The sequence below is a fragment of the Tympanuchus pallidicinctus genome, unplaced genomic scaffold (assembly GCF_026119805.1).
Source record: "Tympanuchus pallidicinctus isolate F22 unplaced genomic scaffold, pur_lepc_1.0 scaffold13, whole genome shotgun sequence".
In the NCBI taxonomy this organism is placed as follows: Eukaryota; Metazoa; Chordata; class Aves; order Galliformes; family Phasianidae; genus Tympanuchus; species Tympanuchus pallidicinctus.
Genome location: NW_026294648.1, coordinates 9872924 through 9900366, shown reverse-complemented (window position 1 = coordinate 9900366; position 27443 = coordinate 9872924). Strand labels below are relative to the sequence as shown.

General features: G+C 44.2%; 1 protein-coding gene across 1 annotated transcript; it reads right to left on the bottom strand.

The window, feature by feature from the left end:
• Window positions 1–1955: 1955 nt before the first annotated feature.
• Window positions 1956–27443, bottom strand: LOC128075966 (sodium/hydrogen exchanger 2-like). Its single transcript, XM_052673186.1, has 12 exons — window positions 26831–27443; window positions 25070–25533; window positions 24720–24970; window positions 20935–21152; window positions 18579–18775; window positions 14153–14242; window positions 12213–12283; window positions 11093–11257; window positions 9888–10002; window positions 8575–8709; window positions 3677–3743; window positions 1956–2159 (listed from the first exon to the last, which is right to left on the bottom strand). Exons 1-12 carry the CDS (start codon window positions 27102–27104, stop codon window positions 2044–2046), a joined length of 2163 nt encoding a protein of 720 aa, XP_052529146.1. The 5' UTR covers window positions 27105–27443; the 3' UTR covers window positions 1956–2043.

Here is a 27443-nt window from a genome sequence, read left to right as displayed (position 1 = left end):
CATACACAAAAACTAATGCAAGGCTGATTTTCATTGCATGCAATTGGATAAATTTACAGTCTTGGGCAGCCAGGAGTAGCCTTCAAGTGAAATTAAATTAAATTAATCAATTTATTTCAAGACAGTGTTATAGAAGTTTATCCAAATAAAAATGAGGCCCTTACATCTTTGTAAAGCAAACATACGTTTTTGTGTCTTTAACTTTGAGTGAATGCTGCAGGGTATCAGGCAGTGATCTCCTAATGGAGCATTCATGTACACAGGAGATTGGCTCCCAAGGTCCAAAAATATCATGGAGGGAAGTTTGCAAATTCCTATAACTTCTTCTATTCTTAATTCAGAGTTTCTTTGCCACTTGTTCAGATTAAATCATAGAATCCTAGAATCATTAAGGTTGGAAAAGACCTCTAAGATCATCTAATCCAACTATCAGCCCACCCCCACCGTGCCCACCAAGCATGTCCCTCAGTGCCACGTCCTCACAGCTCTTGAACACCTCCAGGGATGGTGACTCCCCCACCTCTCTGTCAGTCTGTGCCAGTGCCAAACCACTCTTTTAAGAAACGAAATTTTTCTTAATATCCAACCTGAACCTCCCCTGTTGCAACTTAAAAATGCTCTTGGATTCATTGCAGAAGAAGGGAAGAGAAAGAAAAGTACCACTGTTTGCAGTACCAAACTTGAGCCTTTTGGGTTTGGATAAGAATGCAAAGGCTTGGACACTTACTTACCTTCACCTTTGGACAAAATGATGCAAATGTGGAAGTGTCTCTCATCTTCAGGTGCTATCCTTGCAGCTCTGCTCCTTTGCAGCAGGGATTGTGCCTTTCCTGACAGCAGAGGGATAGGGACCTCTTTCTCTACTTATTAGGACATTAATTCAAGCCTCTTCAAACACTAAAAGTCTCAGTAATGGCAGTAGAAAACCTCTCAGAGCCTGTGCAGTCCAGCTCGTGGTGCAGGCACCAACCTTTGCACTGGTTAGTGCCTGCTCTGGAGCAGATGTTGAGTCCCAGTAGCAGTGCTGCATCACCATGTGAGAGGAGTGACCCCAGGTCAGTGACTGTCCCCTCTCCCCTTCCAGCTCTGTTCTTTGTGCAAGAGTTTGCATGTTTCCTGCCCCAGAGATCGAAACTGACAGGCTTCTCCATAGAACATTTTATTTTCCAGTGTTAATCCTTAACTAAATTTTAAAAGAATATTTGTACTGCTTCTAACACATCTGTAATAAGTTTCCCTTAAGAGACCCAAGTGCTGTTGTGGAATATTCCCTCTGCTAAGACACTTCACCTGATTGAACAACAGGATTTGACTCAGGAATGCACATGATTAATGCTCACACTGAGGACTCACCAGTTCCTGAGAAGCAGCAGAGGTTTTTTGCTCTGTCTGCTGTCATTTCTGCAGCATGCTCCACCATTTAATAGAACTGTCTTTGAGATTACAAAGTTTCTCCTAACATATAATCTAAACACTCCCTGCTGTTTATTCTATCCCTGCTGACTACTGAGAAGCCCCAATATCCCATTTTATTAAACATTTTTTCTTGCACTTTCTTGTCTGTGCATCATTTCACAGAATCATAGAATCATTGCAGTTGGAAGGACCGCTAAGATCATCTAATCCGACCACCACCATGCCTGTGACTACCCTAGATCACATCCCTTGGTGACACATCCTGCCCTTTTCTTCATCACCCCAGGGACAACGACTCCACCATCCCCCTGGACAGCCTGTGCCAATATCCCACTACTTTTTCTGAGAATAAATTTTTCCTAATATCCAATATTTGCCTTTTCCTTGGTTCCTTTTCAAAACATAGTGCTGCACAATGACAGCATGATGCCATGTGGATCGCTCAGAATTTTTTTGCATAGTCCATGCTGTCCTTTTCAATACGCATCTTATTATCTTATTTACATTAAGAGCATGTTGCTGGTCACCATTACAAAAAAAAAAAAAGAGACTCAAAAAAAGTGAAAAAGAAAAGAAAGCAGACTGTATTATGGACACCTGCAAAGCAGTGAGAGGCAGCCAGCAGCATCACATATCTGAAGTCATCTCTTTCCCTGCTCCTTCCTGTTTGCTGCGGGCAGGGATCACACACACAGACTGCGACCGGTTCTGCTTCACAGCCCGAACCTTCTCTTCATCCTCCACTGCAAGAAGGAAAAAGTAGAGCACGGGTGAGGGATGTTCTCCTTTGTGGGTCAGCAGTAATGAAGCAGTATAAGAGCCATTGAGATGACCACTGGCTCATTGGGGATGAGCTATGTTGCTGCAAAGATCACTTTTCAATTATGAAACAGAAGACAAAGATCAGCGTCTGGGTAGATGAGCGGAGGGGGAAAAAGCAGAATGTGAGCCCTACTTTGTACCTTGAAATATGCTATGTGTCTGGATCAATGAAACACCATGCCACATTCTGTCTGGGTGCACAGGGGCATGACGCAAGGACTGCAGCCCTGTCAGCCCTGTGCCCACATGTTCCCTGGGGCACAGACTTGACAAGAGAGAATGTAGTAAAAAATAATTAAAAACAACCCAGAATTGCTGTATTTTCGTCACTCTGTTCTGGTTACACTTACGTTCTTCTTCAGCAACATTTAAACATTTTAGAAATGTTTAAACATTTGTAATAAACCATGGACTAAAACAGATACATCCACAGCAGGTGGCCACACTACCAACACAGGAATGCCAGAGAGTTGTGTTCCCTCTACCTGCTTGTGCAAAGCTGCACTGAGACACCTTTGTGCAGATAAAGCACCAGCTATACAACTCTCTACTTAATATGTTTGTAGTTAAAAATTTTAAATAAAACTGCAAAGAAAGACAACATCAGAATCGGAATGACATAAAAAATAATGTAAGGGAACAAAGATACTTCCTCTTTTCTTAAATATTTTTCAAGTATACAACTAATAAAGAAATACTCTGTATACTAACGCTTGACCCAGGCACTCAATACAGGTTGGCCCATATTTGGAGGCAGTAAATCACAAAATCATGGAATCATAGAATCAGTGATGTTGAAAAGATCACTGACTCATCTAGTCCAAGCATCAACCCACAGCTGTGATCACTTCAGACCATGACCCTCAGTGTGACATCTTCCCTCACCTTGAAAATCTTCAGGGAACCTCCTGCCACCTGGAGGAGTGGCAAAAGTGGCAGCTCTCTAATCCTCACCCTTACAGAAGTGATTGTGCTGATGGTGTTTGCTGACTCAAAGACTCATTGCCCAGTTCCCACGTGCTACATCTCTGGTAGAGATGGAAACTGAATAATGTTGTGATTTCAAGGCTAAAACAAGACCATCCTCTACATTTGGGAAGATGCATTTTACAACTTTAAACAGCTATACTCCTTGATATTAAACCATTTGTTTGAAGCGTGAAATCTAAGCTTTCATGTGTCTAAAGAATGAGCTTCTGCATACAAAAACACATGAGGTTCTGAACCACTGGTCCTTCTGTAACAAAGATTCATGACAGTGTTTCTAATGGTGCATTTTAATAACACCCAACAAACAAACAAACAAAAACACCAAAGATGTTAATTTTTTGGAATCTTTTCTGCACAGCATTCACATCTCAAAGCACTGCCCTCCTTATCCTCAGCTGAGATGCCCCCCAGCAGGGCAGGGTGAGAAGGGACCCCCATTCCCACTTACCAGTGAGGGAGCGGCACAGCCGGGGCTGCACATCGGAGTCACCCCGCACCAGGGAAGAGCCCTCCTTCTGTGATTAAGGAAGAAAAGTGCTTTAATGCATTTATGAAGATTGCTAGCAAGTCTGTTAATGACACTCATGCTTCATAAACAAGCCATTTGCAATCCCCAAGGACTCTGCTTCCATTTGTTTTACTTTTGCCAAGAAAAACAAAAAGAACTAGTTCTAAAAATAGAGCCAATGCATGGCAGGCATTTCTAAGGGGAAATATTTACAGACACCAATGTGGTTGGGTTGGTGGGAGCTCTCCAGCAGCACAGTGCAGGAGGAGCTGACCAGGATGGGGACACCAAGCCCATGGCCAGGACATAAATGCAGCACAAAGGTGGCAGCGAGCCCACCACCACCTTTCTGAAACCAGCAGGTAGCACCGTCCTGCCCACATTGTTCAGTTCTCCTGTGAACTGGGAATAAGCCTCTTGTGCAGCTGTGATTCGGCACCCAGGGCCAGGAATCTGAACTGCCAAATAACTCTGGACATCTCCCAACCTGGCTTTCCATTTTGTTTCCCTTCCCTTTCCCCCCTCCCTTAACAAGGGACCCGATGCCCTCTGCCCATTGTACACGGTTTTATTGACCATTTTCATGACAATGCCTCCCGGGCTCCGCAGCAGCAGCCTGGCTCCCTGGAAAGCCATTCCCAGAGGCATTTAATACTGCTCAGAGCATGCTCCATGAAAGGGCTCCGACATAATTACCAAAGGCAGTATGTCATTTACGCACACGGCTTATGGGCAGCTCCAAATAAGCTCTTTCTGGGGGAGTGCACTTGTGTTTTGGCAGAAGAAAAGAGAGCCAAGTTGCCTGGCTACAGGTGCAAGGATTTTCTGGGTGCTCCATGGTAAATAAAAGCTATCCCAGGTCTCAGAAAACACAGTGCCAGGGTACTTTGTGTTGGCTCGTTGCCTAAAACAGGCAAGCCTAAAACACACACAGTGCTGAGAGCCAATGTGATGCACAGCCACAGGAAGCAGTGGCCTTCGGGAGGAATTCTGTCCTTAGGCGGAGGAAGGCAAATTTTCTGTTGGAAATAGATAGTGCCTTGGAGTTAATCCTCTGGGCTGCAATTCAGATCTGAAGTCACCTCTCAACCTTGCCAAGATTTTTAAGCCTGGTGTAAATCATCTGACTCACACCACTGGCACAACTGGCTCAGAGGGGTCGTTCGCTCCTTGCTTCTCACCTATTCACTTGGCAAACCCTTGGCATGGTTCTTAGCACAGCCAGAGCCACCTCACATCACGGTAAAGTCAAAAGATTGACACTTGAAGATAGTGAGGACAAAGGCAGGAAGGGACTGAATCACAGAATGGTTGGAAGGAACCTCAAGCATCATCACTCTCCAAGCCCCCAGCCACAGGCAGGGCCACCAACCTCCGCATTTAATACTAGGCCAGGACTGGTCTAGTCAGGGACTGGTGCTGGCTAAGACAAAGCTGAGCACCGGGCAGGAGGAGCTCCACTGCTGGTCCTTGGGCTGGTGGCGGCCTACAGAAGGACACATTTCCATGCAGCCCTTATTTTTGTGTTGACTGATACAGGAAGAAAGAAATCAGCCCCTAATAAACTACGAGATTAATCTAATTGAGCTACTACAGCTTCATAATTTAATAGCAAAAGAACAATCAATTTCACTAAAAAAAGAAAAAGCCCTACATGTTGACAGCCGCTGAGCAGGAAAAGCAGTGTTTCTATGGAGCCAAAGGGATTTTTTAAATTATTTGCTCAGCTCATAACATGTAATTGGTTGAATGTATAGCAAAAGCTTCCTTTCACATGGGCTGGAAAGGGAAGACAGCCCACACATTGCACCACTGGAGGGTTGCAGGGCCCTTGGCTGGAAGTTTACTTCTGCTCCTTGTTTTCCAGCTTGGTTTGCAAACACAGTTGTAATGCTTCCATCTTGTGGAGAAATGCAGAATAGAAAAATGTGCAGCATGGGGGTGAATGGATTTTGCTGCTGACTCAAAGCCTGGGAGGCCAAACCCTTCTTTCAGAGACTACAAAAAATTGAGTATGAAACTGATATAAAGTTTCCAATGCCAGCCACCCCAGTCTTCCACTCACAGCTATTTTAAACACCATTTGCTTATCAATTTGACATGAAATTCTGAGTGCCTTATTTTTATCCAATTAAAAATGTAGAATACTTAAATAAACTGCTTTTTATCAGTGTTCTTTCTGCTTGCAAATTCTAGTACTACAAGCTTTTCTCTTACAGTGGGAAGCACTGCCATCACACACCTCCCTACATGACACTGATATTCTGAGGCTCTTTTAGAATATTATCTCATAACTTTCGGGGATGGTCTTACTTCTCTCCAAATTAAAACGAGGCAGTTACTCAAGATAACAGATAAAAGTGTTGGTCACACCACACCCTCCTGACTTTTTGTTTAGGTTCAGAGTGCTGCTTCTTGGGCTGAGGCTCATTCTAGTGATGTCTCTCAGCATTTACACCTGCTTTATTTAGACTGGAACAAGGGAGAAGTAGCTATTATAAAGATATGATGAGCACTCCCAGAAGTCTCCTGCGAGACACAGAATGGCTTAGGTTGGAAGGCTTCTAAAAAGACTATCTAGTTCCAATCCCTTGCTGTGGGCTGGCTGCCACCCACCAGATCAGGTTGCTGAGGGCTTCATCCAAACTGGCCGCAGGCACCCCAGGGATAGGGTATCCTCAAATTACAGAATCAAGAACCATTAAGGTTGGAAAAGACCTCTAAGATCATCTAGGCCAACCATCAACCCATCTCTACCATGCCCACTAACCACACCCTCACTGCAACATCTATCCTTCCCTTCAACACCTCCAGGAGCAGTGACTCCACTTCCTCCCCAGGCAGCCCATTCCAGTGCCTCATCACTCTTTCAGAGAAGAAATTTTTCTTAATATCCAGCCTGAACCCTCCCTGACCCATCTGAGACCGCTCCCTCTAGTTCTATCACAAGTTATGTGGGAGAAGAGGCTGAACCCCACCTCGCCACAACCTCTTTTAGGGAGTTGTAGAGGGCAGTGAGGTCTCTCCAAAGTCTCCTTTTCTCCTTGCTACCAGTCCCAGTTCCTTCAGCCGTTCCCTATAAGACTTGTGCTCCAGACCCTTCACAGTTCCAATTCCCTTCTCTGGACATGCCGCAGGGCCTTGATGTCTTTCTTATAGTGAGAAGCCCAAAAATGAACACAGCACTCGAGGTGTGGCCTCACCAATGCCAAACACAGAAGGACATCTGCCTCCCTAGCCCTGATGGATGTATCTTTTTTTTTTATATTTGACAGCTGCATTGAGTACCAGCTTGGCATTTTGCATTGCACCCAAGTGCTCATTGTGCACCACAGACAGCAGCTGACAAGTCCCATGCATCTGCCTGAAGGGGAATGTTCACCAGATTATTCTGTCCTCAGAAAGGTCAGTTCTAAGTGCTCAGAAAAATGGAGATCTTTTTGAGGTGCCAAATTCCCTATTTAATATTACTGCTGGGAGCAGCAGAGGGCAGGAGTGTGGCAGCACAAGGGTTAACAATCAAATGTCCTTAAAGCACATAATGTGCTCAAAATCAGCGCGAGTTTGATGTTGTTCTTTTGAAGTTTAATTATACCAAATGTTCTACAGGAACATGCCATGTTCTTCCCTATCTATTTTGAATTGTAAGTACCAATCAGCATGCAAATGATCAAATTAAATCTTTTAAGTTGTTTGCAAGAGCCGGAACACCTTTCTGCAAGGAGGGCTGGGAAACAGTAGCATTTGGTGCATCGCTGCAGCTCTCGGCAGGCTCCTCGGTGACTGGCATTTGAACAAAGAAATCAGAATAGAATAAAGCCCGCGGCAGCCTGGAGATCTTGTGCTGCCGTGGAAAATCACTATCTAAATAAAGAAAGATAAAGTATCTCCTCAAAAGGTCACCCTGTTCTCCTTAGTGATGGAGCCTCCAAGAAGGAGGTGAAATTTAAGATGGCTCACACACTACTGATGCTGTGCTGGGGAGATCTGGGGGCAAATTGTGGGAGCTTCATTGGATTTCCTGCAGATGAAAGTTACAAAGGACTAGAGTAGCCTATAGGACTGAGCCCGCTCCTCACATGCTGCTCCTGGACCATTCCACCTTTCCACAGGGAACATTTGCCCAGCTCCTTTCATCAATGGCAAAGGAGCCAACAGAAGCCACGGGCACACAGACGTCGCATTCACCTTGCTTCTTCCCTTGCTCAGAATGTGAGCTGGCAGGGAGCTATCCTAGCCAACCTGGAATTTGCATGGCTCTCCAGCAATCCAGCATGCAACGCTTCCATTTTATTTCCTTTGAGTTTGCCCAGAACTGTAGTTGCTTTTAAAAACAAAAAAATCACCTCCAAAATAAATAAGAGCACTCACAATAACACTTCTGTCCTTTTAAACAAGGATTTTTAGGGGAAAAAAAAACCCACCAATTTTAAATGTTTGCAGAGCATCTGGAGTACTGACAATGGATGCACTCAACACAGCCTGCCACAAAATCTCCCAGAAAAGAAAACATGGGAAAAGTAGATATCTAAAACTACAAACTTAGGCTCAATTAATAATATTTGCTTAGTCAGTAATTTTCCTGGTGGGTGGAAGGTTCGGCTTACAAAGAGCTGAACGGTGCTGCAGACAGGATGGCTCATTTGTTTGTCAGGAATTGGGTAGGTTTCTTTCCCTACTCATTGGAATGCCATTTTGGATTCAGGAGGACTATTTGTCTATAAAAGAAAAGAGGAGGAAAGAGCACTTTTCCCAGTTCTTGTGATACCTGCAGTCCCTCTGTCACCACGGAGAGCAGTACGTGCACTGCTGCTGCGGGCACATCCCCACTCCCTTACCTCCTTCCTGGGGCTGATCCCATCGCTCCCACTCGCATCCAGCCGCAGGCTCCGGCGCTGCAGGATCAGGATCTCCTGGGCCTGCTCCACAGGCTCCGTCTCGCCGGGCAGCGTGTGCCTGCTGTACGCCGGGCCCTGCCATGCACCAACAGAGCATCGTGAGCATGGGACAGCTCTCAGTTGTCCCCCAGACACGGGGACACTCAGCCCCGCAGGTGGCCAGAGAGAATCATAGGATCATTAATATTGGAAATGATCACTAAGTCCAACCATCAGCCCATCCCCTCCACACCCACTGACCACGTCCCTCAGTGCCACATCTCCATATTTCTTAACACCTGCAGGAATGCTGACTTCGCATCCTCCCTGGGCAGCCTGTGCCAGCACCTCACCACTCTTTCAGAGAAGAAATTTTCCTCATATGCAACCTGAACTTCCCCTGGGGCAACTTAAGGCCATTCCGTCTCATCCTATCACAATTACCTGGGAGAGGAGGCCAACCCCACCTTGCTACCACCTCCTTTGAGGGAATTGTGGAGAGCATTCCACCATTTCTGTAGGTTTCTGCCCAGCCTTATCTCATTCTTTCTCTCAGCTCAGTTAAGTGGCAGCAAGGGGGTGTTTGTCCCTGCTATGCTGAAATGCCCACCCCAGCCACATCCCCAAGGACTCAGTATTTCATGCATAATCCACAAAACAAAGGCTTAGGTGGATTTTAAGGATAAGGCTCCATGTATCAGCACGTGAGCAGCAATCAGAATGCACCTGCCTAAGCTCTATGTCAAACCTCAGAGGGATTATTCGTGAAATATTCTGTAAACAACAAGTGTTTTTATGTCACCCGCTGATGTACCAGATTGGTAGTAAAAATTATGGTATTGGTTTACTGACTTGCTTTGAGGTTACAGCACACCAAGCTGCAATGGCACGATGATGGGGCATGGGTTGGCTGTAATGCTGCAACCATGCTGCTCTGGTAGGTAACCAGGAGCTTTGCAGTAACTGAATGAGCTAACCTGGCTCCTGAGGATCCATGTGCTCCTCTCTTCTCGCTTCTGGTGCTGATGCCTAAAATACCTCGTGAAATTACAGGCTGACTGGGGGAACCTTTCAAAAGCTGTCATGCTACAAACAGAAATGTGCCACTGACTTGGAAACTAGATCTGGCTTCACACAGCCAACTATTCTCTGCTCACAAAGCCACATCATTAGTAATTATGTAAATATTCACAACATCTGCTCAGGCTGCTGGGATAACAAAAATAACTTTTGTTATTGGACATACAAAATACGGATGGAGGGAAGGGCTATACCGTTCTCCGGATTCGGTACAAGTTCCTTGCCAGTATTTCCTGTATGTCTTCCAGACCATCCGGACACAGAGCATCCTCTGATTTCCTCTCTGTGATGACAGTCCTTTCACTGTTACTACAAAGAAAACCAAAGCACCTTACTTCAGGAGGTGCACACCTGGTGTGTCACCAATGCCCAGTATCTCCATTGGGTACCACAGGTGGAACATGCAGACATGAACAATAGCAAGCCTCTGCAGATGGAGCCCACCCATCTGCCAGTCAGTTGTGAATATCCTCCTTCTAATCTTGGAATAGTGTTTATTTTGCATTGGTACAAGGTATGCTGTTTCTTTCTATGGAACAGCCTGGCAGGGAGAAGCAGAGGAGGCTGAGAAGTTTATTAAATAATACCATCATAATGTTCCAATACTTAAAAGGAGCATATAAAAAAAAGAGAGAGAGGAGCTTTTTATATGGTCTGATAGTGACAGATAAAGGGAAAATGGCTTTAAAGTAAAAGAGAGGAGGTTCAGATTAAATGCCAGGGGAAAATTCTTTATTCCAAGGGCAGTGAGGCCCTGGCACTGCTGCCCAGAATGCTGTGGGTGCCCCATTCCTGGAGATGCTCAAGGCCAGGTGGGATGGGACCCTGGGCAGCATGAACTGGTGGGGGGCAGCCAGCCCATGGCAGAGGTTGAGGCTAGGGAGGCTGTAAGGTCCCTTCTAATCCAAGCATTCTGTGATCCTGTGATTCTATAACTGCTCCTTCTGGTGGTAGAGATGTGGACAATGGCAGCCTCTTGGTGTGCAGCAGATTTATTTCATTTATTTCACATATTTATATGAAGCCACAGAGCTGAGCAAGCACCTTTCCCTTGCAAATAGCACTCCATGAAAGTGACACATCAGAGACAGCAATCTGGCTATCTGGAATCCAATGCAAACCAAACTTCCACATAATGTGATTTTGAAGGGCTCTAAAACAAAGCTGATATCCCCAGCTATACGTCCAATAACTAGGAGCTACTTAAATCTTTCCAGATCTATTTATAACTTTCTTAAAAGATTTCTTTCCTTGAGAAAACTCGATAATTCTCAGTCATGATTCTTTCCAGCATACGACTGCGGGATAAAACCTATCTGCTGGCTTTTGCAAACAGGGACACAGCTTTATTACAACTTAGTGGCACTCTATTTGTGGAGACAGGCTGGGGAGCACTTACAGCAAGGATGGGTGGGATGGGGCATGGCCCAGCTGCCCTGCTTCTGCCAGCTCGATGGCGTGCTTCCGCTCCAGCTTTTCGTAGAGAAGCACAATGCTTGATTTGGGCTGGTCGTATTCTCGGAGCAGGTACTTCTGCAGATATTTGCTGTTGAAATACTCCAACCTGTTTGAGAACAAAGCAAGGTGTTCTTAGCCTCCTGCCCTTTGCTCCCTAGAACTACTGTGAGTCTGAACAAGCCAGCAGCTTCACAGTCCATAGTTGCCCCATACTTTATTATATTTCATTTCCTGCTTTCCAGAAACCCGCTGCCCAAGAGGCCAGTCCCTACTTATTTCTGTACATAAGCTAAGATATTAAAACATCTTCAAATACAATAAAAACTCCCCAAAGTGCCAAATTTATTACTAAGGCCAGTAAGTGCTACAAGTACATGCAGTAGCCCCAGGGATACAACAGGATTTAGTGATTTAAACACTTCCAGATGCCCTCTTGAGTTGTTTCTTCCCACTTTCTGCTAAAATGCAGCACAACATTTGGAAAAAATCTTGCTGGTATCAGACAGCAATGCTGCAGCTCAGCCACATGGAAATCCACTTGCAAGGAGCAGCAGCAGTGCTTCCCATACCCTCTAGTGGCACTTCCAAGCACTGTCATTTCTAAGAAAATACCCATCAGCTGATACAATCTGAGTCATTATTATTAAGTCAGCTGTAAATGAATTAAACCAGGTAGACTGTTACTACTAGGTTAAGCTATTATTTAAATATAACAATAATTTCTTCTATGTGGACAATCTACCATGGCACCTGCAGCTCTTGTGTTTCCAGCAAATTTCTTTGGACAAGGGGCAAACACTGTAGGTAAGGGAAAAGGAGTCTTTTTAGAGCAAAGAACAACATGCTTCCTGCAAGGAAGGAGAAAGGATTTGCTCTGATCAGCAGCAGTGCCCCAGGAGCCTGGTCTCACCTTGCTGCAGATGGAGGAGCTGCCCCTTCCCATCTGTGCCGAGCCACAAGGATGAATGAGGCTCAGAAGCCCACAGCAGAAACTTGCAGAATAGGAACCAGACTCATTTTTTTCTACACATGTACACAGTTGTATTTTGGCAAATCCTTACTTGTCTTTCCAGTAATACTGTCCCCAGTGTCCAGATATATCTTCTATGCCAGCCAGCAAGTGATCCAAGAACTAAACAGAAGAGAGGATTTTGCTATACACTGGTTGCATGTATTGCATACGTGATGAACTCAGTCAGCAAACATCAAAAGCCAGCAGACAGAATGGGGGACATTTCCAGCAAGGTACACTGCTCTGGTAAACAAGAAGAGGGGCTGTCAGCCTAATTCTCCATTCAGCCCTACACATGTATCCCTTGGTTCTGGAGCACAATGAGAGATTTGGCTGCTTTCTTTCAGGTCTCTGCAAGCAAAGACTAATCTCTGAGGGACTGGGATCTGTTCCTTATGATACGTGCAGGTTGGCTAATGGCTGGCACATCCTGCATACCGGGCCTCAGCAATGCTCATACCACGTGTTTTGAGGACAGCTTGTCTCAGGAGAACAGTATCTTCAGGATATAAACAGAGATAATGTATAAATGAATACTCCACTTGAATAATAAGTACTGCCTTCCCCCAGGCACTTCCCAGTAAATAAAATCATTGACCATACTGTGCCTTATTCAAAAACATTATGTTTTAAAACGCGTTGAAGAATCCTGGACTGGTTGATGGTGCTCCTGTGAGCACTGGGTGGCACCTCCCAGCCAGAGCTGCACAAACAGGACCCCACACTGAATGTCCCAGCTATGGGGACTGAGAAATGTGAGGACAAAAGCTGCTTCTTGTTCCCTGCATGCCTGCCTTCCAACTATCTGCATTGTTACCTTGTCTGCTTAGCTTAATTGGTACATGGCCATTTTCAGCTCACATTTCCCAATAAACACATTTTCAGAGATGATTTACTATTCAGACACTAACAAAAGAAGAAAGTATTCTCTGTTCATTATAGGAAAAGCCTCCTCAGCCTATTGAACTGTTCTGTTAACCTCAGACAAAGCCCTGTAATACAACCTAATTGTGAGGATGCCAAACATTTTATACATGTCCCCAGACCTAACATCTCTATTTCCAGCTACTCAAAAAGAAGACAAAAATATTCCCGAAGGAGACATGCTTATGGAAGTGTGACTGGGCATAAGCAATTAGATTCAGAGCAGTACTTCACACTGGACACGGCGCATCATCAAATTAAACATCCCAGGCCACAGTTCTCTGCTGGGTTGTAAGCGTCAAACTGAACAAGACCCAGTGCAAAATCTCCCTGAGTTGTTCCCCACATTGCATTGCAGCTACAGTGGGATCCAGCCTTGCTTCCCTTCAGCCATGCAGAGCCCTGGGGAAGGGTGCAGAAATCCCTGCTTTCTCCTGGAGTTGAATCACTCTGCAATGAAGTCCCTGTAAGCAGAAAGGCCAACGTCTGGATGGCGAGAGCAAGGTGAACCAAACTGCACCTTTGGGTTACAGGAACTTCAGTGATTCTGTCCAATATAGTGTTTGTCTTACTCTTCCTGGGTTTTGTTTGTTTGTTTTTTAAATATCCAAACTGGTGGTGCTGATGCAGGTGCCCCATCCTTGGAGATGCCCAAGGCCAGGCTGAATGGAGCGTGGGGCAGCCTGACCTGGTAGGGGCAACCAGCTTGGGGCAGGGTTGGAACTGAGTGATTGTTAAGATTCTTCCAACCCAATCCATTCTATGATTTTCTGACAAGCTTTTGGGCATGCGACCATCTTCATCTGCCATGGTTGTGCATCACCTTGTGCAACACTCAACTGAGTGAAAGGTTATCAATGCAATGGAAATAATAACCCCTTGTTAGAGAGCTGCATAGGACTCTAAACCTGGAAAGGGTCCAACCTACAGAAGACTCAAGCAAAATCAACAAGAGCTTATAAGGCTGTAGAGTCCCAGAGGCACACTGCATTGCAGAAGGACTCTATGCCCACCAGCAAAGCCCTTGAGAAACTCAAGCCATGTGTTGCTGGATTCCTTACTTACCCGAATGTGAATCTGCTCACCCACCGTGGGAGCACTCTCTCTTTTCCTCTTGACATGCAACAAGTCTACAAGAGGGCGAATGGTCATTCCCTGCAGCAAAGTCACAAAACCAAAAGTCAGGCTTTCTTCACATCAAGCATTCTAGTGGTGCTTGTATTGTCTCTATTGGAGCAAATTCACAGGAATTTATACAAACCACAGCTACCACAGCCACTGCAGCACAAGTAACTTTTCTGGTAGAACAAGGCCTGCTGTTTGAGCTAGCACCTCTGTTTCAAGGCAGAATAAAGGAAGCTTTGACAACACTGGAAAACCTGCTATTGGAAAACCTTGCTAATGTTTGTAAGCCAAACATTTTGTCTGCTTGCAGAAAGCAAGTGTAGTCATAGTTTGTCAACAGCAGTTCACACACAGCCTTTAGATAGAGGTGGCAGAGAGGAGCAATGTTCTGCTCCCCTCACCTGCCCTCCAGCATCTCCAAGATCACAAAACTCAACCAGTAACCTCAAGGTCAAGCCCAAAGTTTGCTATTGCTGTAGTCTACCAGATGGAAAGAGGCTTGAAATGTCCAAAGTTCAAACGCCCGAAGCGATGGCTGTCCTGGAGACATCTGAGCACACAGCCCCTGCCAATGGTGGCCCAGACCAGAGTGGGTGACGTCTGCTCACTACTTAAGTGCCACAGATCATTACTTCAATGATCTTTGATCATCAGCCAGTGGCTAAGTTTACTAATCAAAGTATTCACCTGGTGGGAAGGTCAAGGAAAGAGTTTTAGTGTCCTTTAAGCCTTGTGAGTGAACTTTGAAAATACTGCAGTAATGCATTTCCTAGTCAGGCTTCCTTATGAAACTTCTTTTCTAGGACAAGTTTACAATAAAAACAATGGAGCAGTTAATATTTATGACTTCTGAATGTCACAAATGTTGGCACAGAGGAGAGTTGAATGCATTTTTAATAGTAAAAACAATTAATGTGCCATTTTAATAGCTAATAGCAATTGAAATGCATAATTATTCAGAGTAAATAAGAAATATTTGAAATTCACAAACGAGATATTACAAGAATGAACTACAGACAACACAGTTTGGACTCTTGCCTTCATAATAATCAGCGACATTTCTATTCATTTTAAAGTGGTGTTTTGGAGATTTGAGAGCAGGACTCCCAGACTTAGAAGCACCTACATACCTGGATTCCTTACATCCTTCCTCACCATGGGAGAGCTATGAGAATCCTACATGTCTCTCAGGCCATGTCATGCCTGTAGGTCCCCCATGACCTCCACCCACCAAGGACAGCTTGCCCAAAGAACACTGCATGATGCTGATGGGAGGCCAACAGTACCCTGGGCTGCATCAGCAGAGGGGTGGGAAGGGCTGGAATTGAATGGGGTTCAAGGTCCCTTCAGCACAATACAATACAATTCTATGACATGATGGCTATAGCACAGCTCACACAATGGTTTTCTACCAACAGCAATCCAGTAGCTAATGGGTAAATATATTCAGCAGACAAAAAGAAAATATAAAAGACTCTATGATGATGATTACATTTGCTAACAATTTCAAAGAGGTCAGAGGTCAAAAGACAGAATGATTTTTAAATGGAAAGTACGGTATTTGGTTTTTAAACCTCACACAGACTGAACAGCAAGTGCCCTCTGTGGCATTCCAGATGAGCCCACAGCTCCTGGAAGGACTCTGGTTGGGTGGCACCAAGCCAGGCCCGCCTGCTTGGACTTGACAATTGCTCAGCCAACCTTCCCAAAATTATTAACCAAATCTCTTGGGGGAAGGGCCTTATGCAACTGAGTTAGAAAGCCCAAAATAGACACATTTCCTGGGTTATATAAAGCACTGACAGACCCATGTATGGACAAGCCCAGCTGTTTACACATTGGTTATTGGTCTGCTTTCCAGACAGTGTGGACAGGATCTCCAAGAAAATGAAGTGGATCTGTTCTCCAAAAAGATGCTTTGCTGGCCTTCACCAGCTTCTCCCCTGCTTTCTGTCCCCTACCTTCTGAACAGTCTAAATACAAACTAAGACCCACATCACTACTGATATCACTGCAAACATATAACAAAAAGACATTACACAAAACAACAGCAGCAAAAAAAAAAAAAAGACAACAGAAATTGTTTGTAGCCAATATTTCACTTGCTCTTTCCACCCAAAACAATGTGAAGGATGTGGGGATATCAAAGATATTACTCCTCAATTCCACATCCACCAATCTGCTGCAGCAGTGCTCAGACTTCTGGAGAACTTCCATAAAAACCAAGTTGCTGAATGCTCCCCCTAATACCTGCTTTTTCTTATTATCACTATTATTTTTACTGTGTTTTCCATGCTGTGTTATAACAATACTTCTCAGATTCAGCTTTGCAGCAAGTTTGCTTTCTCCTCACTGTTCTCATGACTGCCCCAGCTGCACGATGCTGCCTGAGCAAAGCCTGCTCTGCTCCCACTGAGAGCTGAGGATCCCCACGGGGATCCTGTCCACCTCCCACCCATCAGCATGGGAGTGACATCACTAGCTGAGCTTTGAGGTTACACAAAAGCCCTTTCCAGGTCCTGGAAAGGATTTCCCAAAGCCTCGGCAGAATGGAGCTGCTGCCTTAGAACAACCTTTGTCTGAGCCTCAAGAGTGTCTCTGCATGAGCTGACATGCCTAGTGACCGTATCTTTTCAATTTCTGACCCACATTTGCATCTTAAAACTTGTCACCCTCCACCTAACCACGTTCCCCACCCCCAGGCCCCCGCTGTCTCCCTTCAGCACGCAACAAGGCCCTGAAACCTGCAAGCCCAGCAGCACGTCGCACTCATTGCAGATATTTTTCAGCTGCTGGCGTGAATTAGGAGGACTTAGGAACGAACACAGCCTCTCCTGTATTGCCTGAGCACCCAGAGCCCACACTGCAGGGTTCAGGGAGGCCAAGCGGAAGGAATCAGCTCTCCCTGGGTGATGCTGAGCCATGGGGCCACTCAGCAGCTGACACCATGACCCCGTGTCCTAGAGGCCCTGCAGCTGTTCTGCAGCCTTATCCTGGGATGCGGAGAATGGACATCCTACACCAAGGAGCTTTTCCAGCTCCCATCCCACACACTTACGCCTGCTCACCTCCCCACCATCAACCCTGCTCCCTTCGGGACCCAACGACCCCAGCGTTTCCACCACATCCTCGCTGGAAGCGGCAGCATTTGCAAGGTGAACCAAAAGGTGGCTTTTTGCTGAGAAACCCTGAAAGCAGCCCCAGTGTGACAGGCTCGCAGGGAAGCTTTCACCACTAGATGTCAGAGCAGTGCCTGGCGGAGGGAAGCTGCCGAGCACCTGGAGGGGCGATCCGAGAATGCGAGGAACGGGGCGGTCCGTCACCAACGGGAGCAGTCCTAGCAGGAGCACATCCACAGGCGAAGTCCAGTACGAAAGGACTTCGACAGGAGCTCCTACAGACCTCTGTTGGGAGTAAGACAGGCACGTGCCCACGCTCAGGAATCCCCTGCTGCACTGAAACAAAACCTTCATGTTGTTGCAAACCCATGCCAGATGCTCGATAGGAAAGAAAACATTCATTCCACCTGCAGCATCTCATCTGTTAGGGTACAGGGCAATGGCATATTCTGGATCTTTTTGCATTCTCTCAGCAGTTACAGAACACTGCCATAAATAAGTGAACTCAAAGTAGCAGTTTCCCTGCAAGGTTTTTGTGCTACAACTAAAGAAGCTCTAGGGTAGAATGGGAATACAGGAAGCGATGAGATGAATTAAGATGATTTTTTTTTAAAAAAAAAAAAGGAAGAAAAATCAGAGGCAAATAAATCAAGTGAATCAAGTGTGCTATGACTTATTTCTTTTGATTTTCCTCGCTTTTATAAGAAGTAACACACCCACATTTCTTGCAGCAGAAGAGTTAGCGCAAGCCCCTTGCTGCTGAATCATCATAAAATAATTGCAGCTGCTGTGCTGCGTGAACATGAAGACTTCTCAGGTATATACACAAAACATTTTGATCAGCAACTACTGAATGGATGTTGCTTCAACTGTTGGATTCCCCAGTAAACTGGGACACATTCTTAGAAAATTCCTCCCAGTTTCCACCACTGCTGCCCCAATCAGGATGGATCAGATCAGAAATAGGACATGTTGTCAAGGAAAAGGCTACAGCACACGATTTAATTGAACAAAATACAATCAGCCTCACAAATGCATCACACCTTCTGCCTTTGTAAGTAGCAACTTTTTAAACTTTACCCACCTGGACACCGGACACAAAGGGAATTTTAATGGCCAGTAAATTCTCATACACATTAGCTTGTGCACCATGTCTAATGCTTAGTTCTGGTTACTCATCTAAAAGACAGAAATCGTGGTCATTCTCTACATATGCTCATGACTGTCTCTGGGCTGAGCGCTGTTACCTGTGCAAACACAGTGAAGAGGATCACCACAGTGGTTGCTGCAATGAAAAGCTTCTTTCTGCGAAAGTCAGGAAGCAAGAAGACCAAAGAGAAGCAAATGGCACCACGGAGCCCCCCGTAGGCAATGATGAATTGGTCCTTGCTGGTGACAGTGTTCACGTGAAATCTGTTCACAAAGAAGGTCAGCACCAGAACCCCTGAAAACAGGAAAGAAGGTGGGGACATCTCAAACAAGAAGAAATCGGATATATTCCTCATAAATATATCCAGTAGATTAATTTTCTCAAGATTGAATGATATATTCAATAGCAAAACGTCACTGAACTCTGAGCACTAGGCCAAGCAGGGTACCTTCCCTATGCCATTGGAACCCCAGAGCCCTGGAGAAGGGCTTTTCTTCCAGCCTCAGTCATTCCTGGCCTGGGGGAATACAACAAACACGACAAACCTTTAAGTAAGAGATTTATACTGCTCAACTTCAAGACCATGTAAGGTGACAGCAGTTGATGTAATTTTCATTCATCTGCAAATACAAGACAGATGCAGAAAGATACAAAAAGTCTGGCCTTAAAGCTCTAAGCTATGATCTTAATGCCAACTGATAGGACAAACATTTTATTTCTTGAAGATTAACAGCCATGAAGATCAATGGGAAGCTCCATTCAGGGTGACACGTGCAGGATGATTTCCAGCCTTAGTTTGTGTGTTCTTATTTAATTCAGGGGGACCTTGAATATAAAGAGCGCTTTCTTTGCTGGTTGCAGCACTGAGCCCTCCTCTAATGTATGGTGTAATTTGAGTGCAATCAGAATGGCTGTGTTGAGAGAGCCGGAGGATTTTGCCAGGTGCTTTGTAACATTACTACATTCCTTACCTCTTGCAACAAAGAATTTTCCAACTAAATAAAAGTCAAAATAACTCAGAACTTCTTTTCGTCTAAGCAAATAACTTAACAGAAAAAAAAATGTTTAATCATAATAAAACATTTCAACGTATGCACAACCAATAACTGTGTTTCCAAGTGCATTCGCAGTGCAGTTATTAAAACAAACCTTGGCATGTATTAGCAGCAAATAAAACAGATTCTGCTACGTCTACGTGCTAATCATGGCTTAGCCTATTTAAGCAATTTCTTGAAGTGCCTATCAAATTTGAGTTCAAGTAAATTACCATTCTGTTTGACTCAGTGGTTTACAAACATAAATCCCATTGAATGTTTTGTAGCTATCAAGTCTTTGCCAAAACGTGTGCTCTGCTGTATCTGCAGATATTGTTAACATATAAAAACATTCCTAGATAAGGAAGATGTACAGTCCCCTCCATGGAGCTCCTGGGCAGCCCGCTGACCCTGCTCAGCAGGGTGGGTGGACCAAACAGGGACAACAGCAGCTGATAAGCTGTGGCTTGCCTTGAAACAGCTCATTTTCTGTGCCTTGGAGACCAGTTCTCAAACTGTTTCAGGATATCATTCTCCTACTAGCATTTCACAGTCATTCCCACAGAGGGAGAAGACAGTGAAGTGTTGTTTCATATTTCCTTTTCATGTCACATCACAAAGATTTGTTCCTTATGTAATCCCAAACAAACAACAAAAAAAATAGCAGGATGTTACTACACCCATAGCTACTTACGTTCCTAAACATGGTAATTAAATCTTTGTTACACGTGTATTCTCATATTTTTGCCTTTTACCTCCCATTTTAGGTCCCAGTTCTCATCTACCCACAAATAATCTGCGTAAAGCATCTCCAGGGACAGCTGTCCAACGGTTCCTCCAGTTTTCCTTTTAAGGATACTGCTGTACACAGAGGTTGTTGTCAATTAAATCCCCTAAATCTCTGCAATTTAGGATATGCAGCCAAAGGCCCCAGGGTTTTACGCAGCCCTGATCCCAGGGTCTGTGCTCACGCTCTTTCTCCAACTGTGAAGATAGCAAGGGACCATGATACACTGAAACGGATTAGGAGATCATGATAATCAAAGAAGGGTCTAGGGCAGATGGATCTATAAATTAGGTATGATGAGAATTTCTATTTAGCACCAGTGCTGTCTGTGATGATTGCACAGACTAGAAAATTGCAGTAGGGTTACTGACTTGCTTTTGAGCCCCACAGCAGTGCTGGAGGGTTGCAGCCAGCCCATATCAGCCCTTGTCCTTGTTCATGGCAGAGGAGTTGGATTAGGTGATCATCAAGGTCCCTTTCAACTCAAATGATTGTATGATTCATATCTGTAATAACCACACATGGAGAAACTGGAGAGGTAATGGCAGGGGCAGAAGCATTCTCTCATTTAACAAAATCATAAAGTTCCATTCAAACAACAACCACAACAAAAGAGCATCATTTCACCATACCTAGTGCTCTCCAAATCAGACAGAAAACGACAGTGAAGAAAATATATGGCCAGTTCCACTCGTGATTTTCTCCAATGGTAGACACTCCAAGAAAGATGAAGATGAGGGTATCACTAACACTGCTCCACATCTTCATGAAGTATTTGACCGTGGTGTGAGACTTCAGAGAGATGTTGGCCTCCACATAACGTTTCATGCCCATGGCACAAGCAATGATGCTGGGAAAATTAAAATGAAACATTTTTCTTCGTAAGGACACAACACTGACACATTATTATTTAAAGAAAAAAATATCAGCTTTATCAAGTGCCAGATGTTTGCAGTGCTGGTGATTCACTTCCTTCAGCCCACTAACATCAGCAGGACAATCAAGACAGTAAGATACTATATAGGTTGACCAGACTGCCCAAATATTTTCACAGATAAACAACTTCATTCACTGCTGTTGTATCATACAGCAACATTTCCCATCACTGTATCCAGCTCCCAGCACTTTAACCATACCTATCTCAAAACATCTGGGCAGAAGAGTTTAATTCCTAGGAGCTGTTTTCCTGCATGGGAGTAAGACATCTGAGAGAAAGGGAGAGCACTATGTGCAAATGGGACTGTTGTGAAGTGTTTGCTATGTGGTCACTACAGGAGTCTCTTGTAGGACTAGAAGTTATAATAGCTTAAGAGCAGCTTGAATGGAAACACAAACACAAAACATACCTCGTTCTGCATATTTCCAAGTCCATCCAGAGTTGTCCATTCTCTGGATGTAGCCAAGAAGCCATCCAATATGCAACCAAAAAACAATAAAGTGCTCCAGCAGTAAAAAGAATTTTAATGAACGCTCATCAGGCTGAACAAAGAGCCAAGAATTGGCTTCACTGCTCCTCCTAAGTAAATTAGAGAGCGTTGCTGGAGTCAGAACATTTGACTTCCTTGTATCATGTACCCAAGGTCACTTCAGAAGCACACAGCACCAATTAAAACTCTGCCTTGCTATTTTTCATGGCTAATTGGTTCTTTAAGTTACAGGGTACATGTGTTTAGTCTAATTCATCAGCTTTACAAATCAATACATATTCAGGCCAGCAGTCTTAGAAGGTCAGAGCAACCGGCTGCTCAAAAAGTCAAACCTCCATTTTTTGTATTTTGACCTGGACAAAAACATTTTGCTCTAGAAGTGGTACCACAAGTGGTAAAATGGTTTTACATTTCTGAGATCTGATTTTCCCTGGCACTTGGTAAAGCCATCCACATGGAGTACTACAGATGACAAATTCCCTTCGCAGGAGACTTCATGGTAACTGCTGTTCTTCTTCACCTGAAGTACTGAAAAGTCTTTTTCAGATGAAGATGCACTTTTCCCCTCTGTGAGTTGCTGCTTACTTGACTTGGCATTCAAACAAATGACAACAGCAAATACAGATATTTCCTTTTCTTTCATCTCAAAATAATTATGTGTTTTCCCTCACTGCCAATCAGAAATCAAAACTGGAGCTAAGGGAAGGACCAGGAGAAAAGGTGCAGGACATGGAACGTCAGACACAGAAATGCCACCATGTTCTCACTGGGGAAGGAGAGCCTGTTTCACCTGACACAACACTCAAAAATCCCTTTTTCATCCAGTATCCAAGTTTATATCTTCCACCTAATAAGAAAAATGTGTCACTATTTAAAAACATTCCAAAATTGAACTTTTTGATTTATCACTGTCAGGTTGATCCACTTTGCCTTAAAGTTCAGCAAAATAAAGTAATTTTTCGGTTTCTGTATCTGCCTCAATAAAGACGGAATAAAACAGATCCAACTAAGAACTAAGAAACCCAACACAGATTTATGGACAACCAAATTCCAGAGCCATGGATTGGAAATCCTTCTTGGAAAAAAGGATAGGGGTTCAGATCATTCACAAAGAATAAATTTGATCTTTTTTTCCTCACAGCTTCAAAAGATGGGCACTGACACTGGGACAAGGAGGAAAAAGTATCTGTGTGTATATATATGTATATAGAAATGTATGTGAATGTATGTATATACAGCTAAAAAACATTAGCAGAAAAGTTTAGCAGATCGAGTTGCACTCAAAAGGTTCTCAGACTATGTAGAATGTATTTATTTATTTTTGCAATCAGATTATTTTCAAAAAGAAACAACTGCCAAGGTCTGTTTCTCATAATACAGTATTCCCTGATCACCAATGAATAGTTTGAAATCAAGACATACAGAAGAGGCATTTATAATTTGGCAATTGTAAGACTGGTATTGCAGGAATCAACTGCCTTTGCAATTGTTTTGCTTTAGAAACAATACATTATTCAAAAGAATAGAAAATGGGTTCCATAATGGGTACAGTAGATTTTGATTGATAGAAAGAGACACCATTAGGATTGAATGTTTTCTGCTCCATAATGATTATGCAGCACATTTACTTCACCGTTCTGTCTTTTGCTCCTATAAATAGGTTTTCTCTTACCTATTCCCAGAGCTAGAATTTTTGTCAGTAACGCCAGAATATTGCTTGTATTAACTGTTCAAAGAACACAATCTGCAAGATACAGGAATAGTTTATAGACAAAGAAGTATCATTAGTTTTAAAATCAATCTCCCAAGTGCTCCTGTATCTCGCTGGAACCCGGCTTAAATTTCTTATTTTCTTTTTATCTCATTATCAGATTTACAGTTGCTTACACTGTAGCTATCAATGGAGCCTTAGTATACTTTATAGTCTTTAGGGAAATATTAAATGGTCAGTTGTGATCCTCAGCAGCAGCTGATTTAGTTCAAGTTGTAGAACCAAGCAACAAATATCAGCCCACAGAAATCAGAAAGACTGAATCACCCATGCTTTGTTTTTAATCTGTCTCTGCTTTCCAAGGCAAGGCTTCTGCTACCGCTAGGATTATTAGATTTATTTTTCTCAGCACCAGCTCCTCAGGTGAAATTCACAATGACGTAAGCACAAAGTCAATCATCAATGTATGGAACTAACTGTGCTCTATGAAATTGCAAACAGTTGGGTTTAGTACTTTTGAAATCTTGCTCTCTGACAAACTTGGCTGAATTTGGTCAATAGATTTCAAATGCCATTAGAGGCAAGGAGGTGATGGACGGGCCCACCCACACCAAGTACAGAAATGCAAGACAAGCACACGAGCTTTGGCTGAAATCTTTTGGAGGTCAGTCAGAACCTCCAAGCCAACTTTCCAGGCAGAAATTTCCATTAGAACCCTCCTTTCTCACACAGAAGGCATATTTCCAGGCTTCAGCTTTATAAGGGAGGAATAGCTACCACCCATCACTGCTGTGCCACCACCAGGTCTGCTTTCAGCACACGTCTGGATACCAAGCCCCAGATGCCAACTGGTAAGGCACAATCAGGGATGAAGCTAGAACAGACTTGCAGTAAACCTAACGACCACATTTTTCTGAGGTCATGAGGATTTGATTAAAGAATCCTTGCTGTTTTTCAAACGTTGTTTTTGGCTGGGCCTAACCCCTATGGGGCTCAAGTAACCATTCCTCAATAGCCTACTTAAATGAACTGGACGTTTGAAATTTGCCCGGCATTAGTGATGTGGATTGCCTGTGAGCTGCAGATAGTACTGCTTATGTGCTGTAGTGTAATGTGTGCAATGGGGTTACACCTCTCAGCTATTTCATACATTTTCATACTTTCTATTCGCTGTCATAGACAGATTTGCAGCAAACTTTAAAAGATTTTTTTTTGATACCTGTTAGCAAATACAACCAAAAATCCTTCTTAGAGAAACGTGATGCTGGGGCACACTTACGCCACAATGCCAGAGAGGTGAAACATCTCTGCGGTGAGGTAGGAAAGGTAACTGTACAGGAAGACAAAGAGCGGCTCGATGACACGGATGTCCTTGGTGAATCGCGTGGTAAAGGCAGAGGTCATCCCAAAGGTAAGACCTACCAACACTCCCCCAATCCCAACCACAAAGAATTTTCCAACTCCGGCGAACACATCCACCGTTTTGATGGCTGGCATTTCACAGAATGATCGAAATAGCTTGTAGAGCACCTGGGTGAAAAAGGGAAAAACAACCATTAACAAAATCATCACCAGACATTGCCACCCTTCCTCTGGACACCAGGGGCTCTCACAGAGCCTGCTTCTCACCACGGTCACCGCGTCATTCAAGAGCGACTCGCCAAAGACCAGGATGTGCAGCTTCTCGTTGACGTGGATCTCCTCAAACACTGCCAGCACGGCCACGGGGTCAACCGCTGCAATCAGGCTGCCAAAGAGCAGGTTGTGGAGCAGCGACACGTCCCGCAGCCCAAAAGCTCTCACTTGGCAGATGCCATAGAGCGAAAAGCCGATCCCAAACACGTTCCATATTGTCCCCACCACCGCGTAGAGGAGAATGGTGCCGATGTTCTCAAAAAAAGGGCGGCTGGGCATGAAGTACCCTGCGTCAAGGACAATGGGTGGCAGCAGGTAGAGGAAGAAGATATCGCTGTCCATGACAGGAGGTGACTTGTCGTTCAGGCCGTAGATGATGCCCCCCATGATGAGTCCCACAAATATCAATAAACAGCTTTCTGGGACCACAGAAGGCAGCTTGTTGTATAGGTGAAATGCTGGAAGGGGATAAACAGAAAAAAATCTCTGTTATCACTCAAACTAGCCAAGGAAAACCAGGTACCCCTTGCAGTGAGGAAGCTTCACCAGCTCCTACCTTCCGCAGGCTGCACTTTGGAGTACGGATAATAAATCAAAGGAAATAAGCAGTGATAATAAATTATGTTATTAAGGTAAAGCTGCCCAATCAGAAACTAGCTAAGACATCTAAAAGATATCAAACTTTCACTCTGCATTTCCTCATACCTAAAAATACATCTTTAATGTTACGCTAATATACAAAGAGAAAATAAACTAAATCATCTGTGTAAGTAAAAATGCTTCTGGGGTAATGTAATCCAGTTGGCATGCCAACTTTAGCACTAAGAGCATAAACAGCAGCTGCTAATTTTAAACACAATACAGATTCCATACATACAAAAAGATTAAGAAAAAAAAGAATCTTCTTTATTAAATAGTATGAAAACTGTCACCACGTGTAATTATCAACACAAAATTAAAGGTAACATGAGAAAAAAGATCAAGCAATCAATCAGACCAGCCTTGTGAAACACCCAGTGTTTGCTAGAGAGAAATCCTGGCAAGCTACGTAAGTACTAGATGTGGGTTATTAAAAGTAAGAAGGAAATTGAAACAAATTGAACTGGAACAGGAATAACAACATTAAAAAAATGTGATGATTATTATTTCTTCATATTTAATGATGAAGTTGAGACCTCATTCCATAAGATGCAGAACAGCAAAAAGAAAAGGCCATTTCTAGCCAAAGAAATGAAATTCTGATCAAAATGAACCTCAGAGACTTTTCCTTTCTGAAGGAAAAGGTGGTAAAATAACTTATATGGCAGGAATTTCACAGACACGATTACAATTCCTGTGTGGGGGACAAATAAATTCCACTCTCTCCTATCCAATCCTGCAGATGAATACACATCTGCTTGCCTTACATTTCCTTTGGCTTTATCTGGCTCACAGGAATTTCACAGCAGCTGAATATGCTCCATGAAGGACACAGCAGCCACTTGCAAGTCTGATTAGCACTACAAACAGGTACATTTGCAGAGCTCAGCATTCAGCAGAAAGTATATCTGCCACGTAACATGTGTGTCAGATGCGCAATGTGCCAAGTTACCTCCAGTGCCAGCATCGCCTGCTTCACCCCAAACAGCTCTGAACTCCAAAGACAACCTCCAACCCGTCCTGTTTCCTCCTGATCCTACTCATAAAGGCTATCTTAGGAAAGAACAGCCACTCCCTGCCCACCCCATCCCTCCTCACCTTCCCAAGGTACCTCACCTATTTTGGCCAAGGATGCAAGCATGATCCACAGCGTGATTTCGAAGGGGATTTGGACATGCTGATAATCCAGAGAGAAAAACGTGTGCTCCGTGGACGCATTGCCCTCTGCTTCCTCAGCAGCCCAGCTGCCATTCTCTGCCACTGGAGAACCGTGCAGGGCTCCCACTCCGGCGGCTTGCAGGAAGGAAGAGAGCAGGGCAGCCAGGACAGTGGCCATGCCCTTGCTCCATGCCCTCTGCCTCTCCATTAGCCCCAGGACTGTCCACTGCATGTATTTGGTCGCAGCTGCTCCTGTTCTCACCACAGAGCTCAGCCCTCAGCCCGCTCTTCTCCCTGTCCATTAGCTCCCAGATGGGAGATCTACTGTAGATCCGTGCTCTTCAGCGCCACGTGCCCAAATGGGCCGACCCTTCAGCTGCCTGGTGCACCAGCTGCAGACCTCTGCAGTTCCTACATGGCACAGCAGCAGCCAGAAGCAGGCCCACCTTCCTGCGTTCCACCAGACTCTTCATCTGTAGCCCAACGCTGGCAGCAATGCTGCTGATAATAAAAAATTCCAATTAGTAATTCAAAGCAGTCATCTTTCTTGTGCTGAATTCAGAGCTGTGCT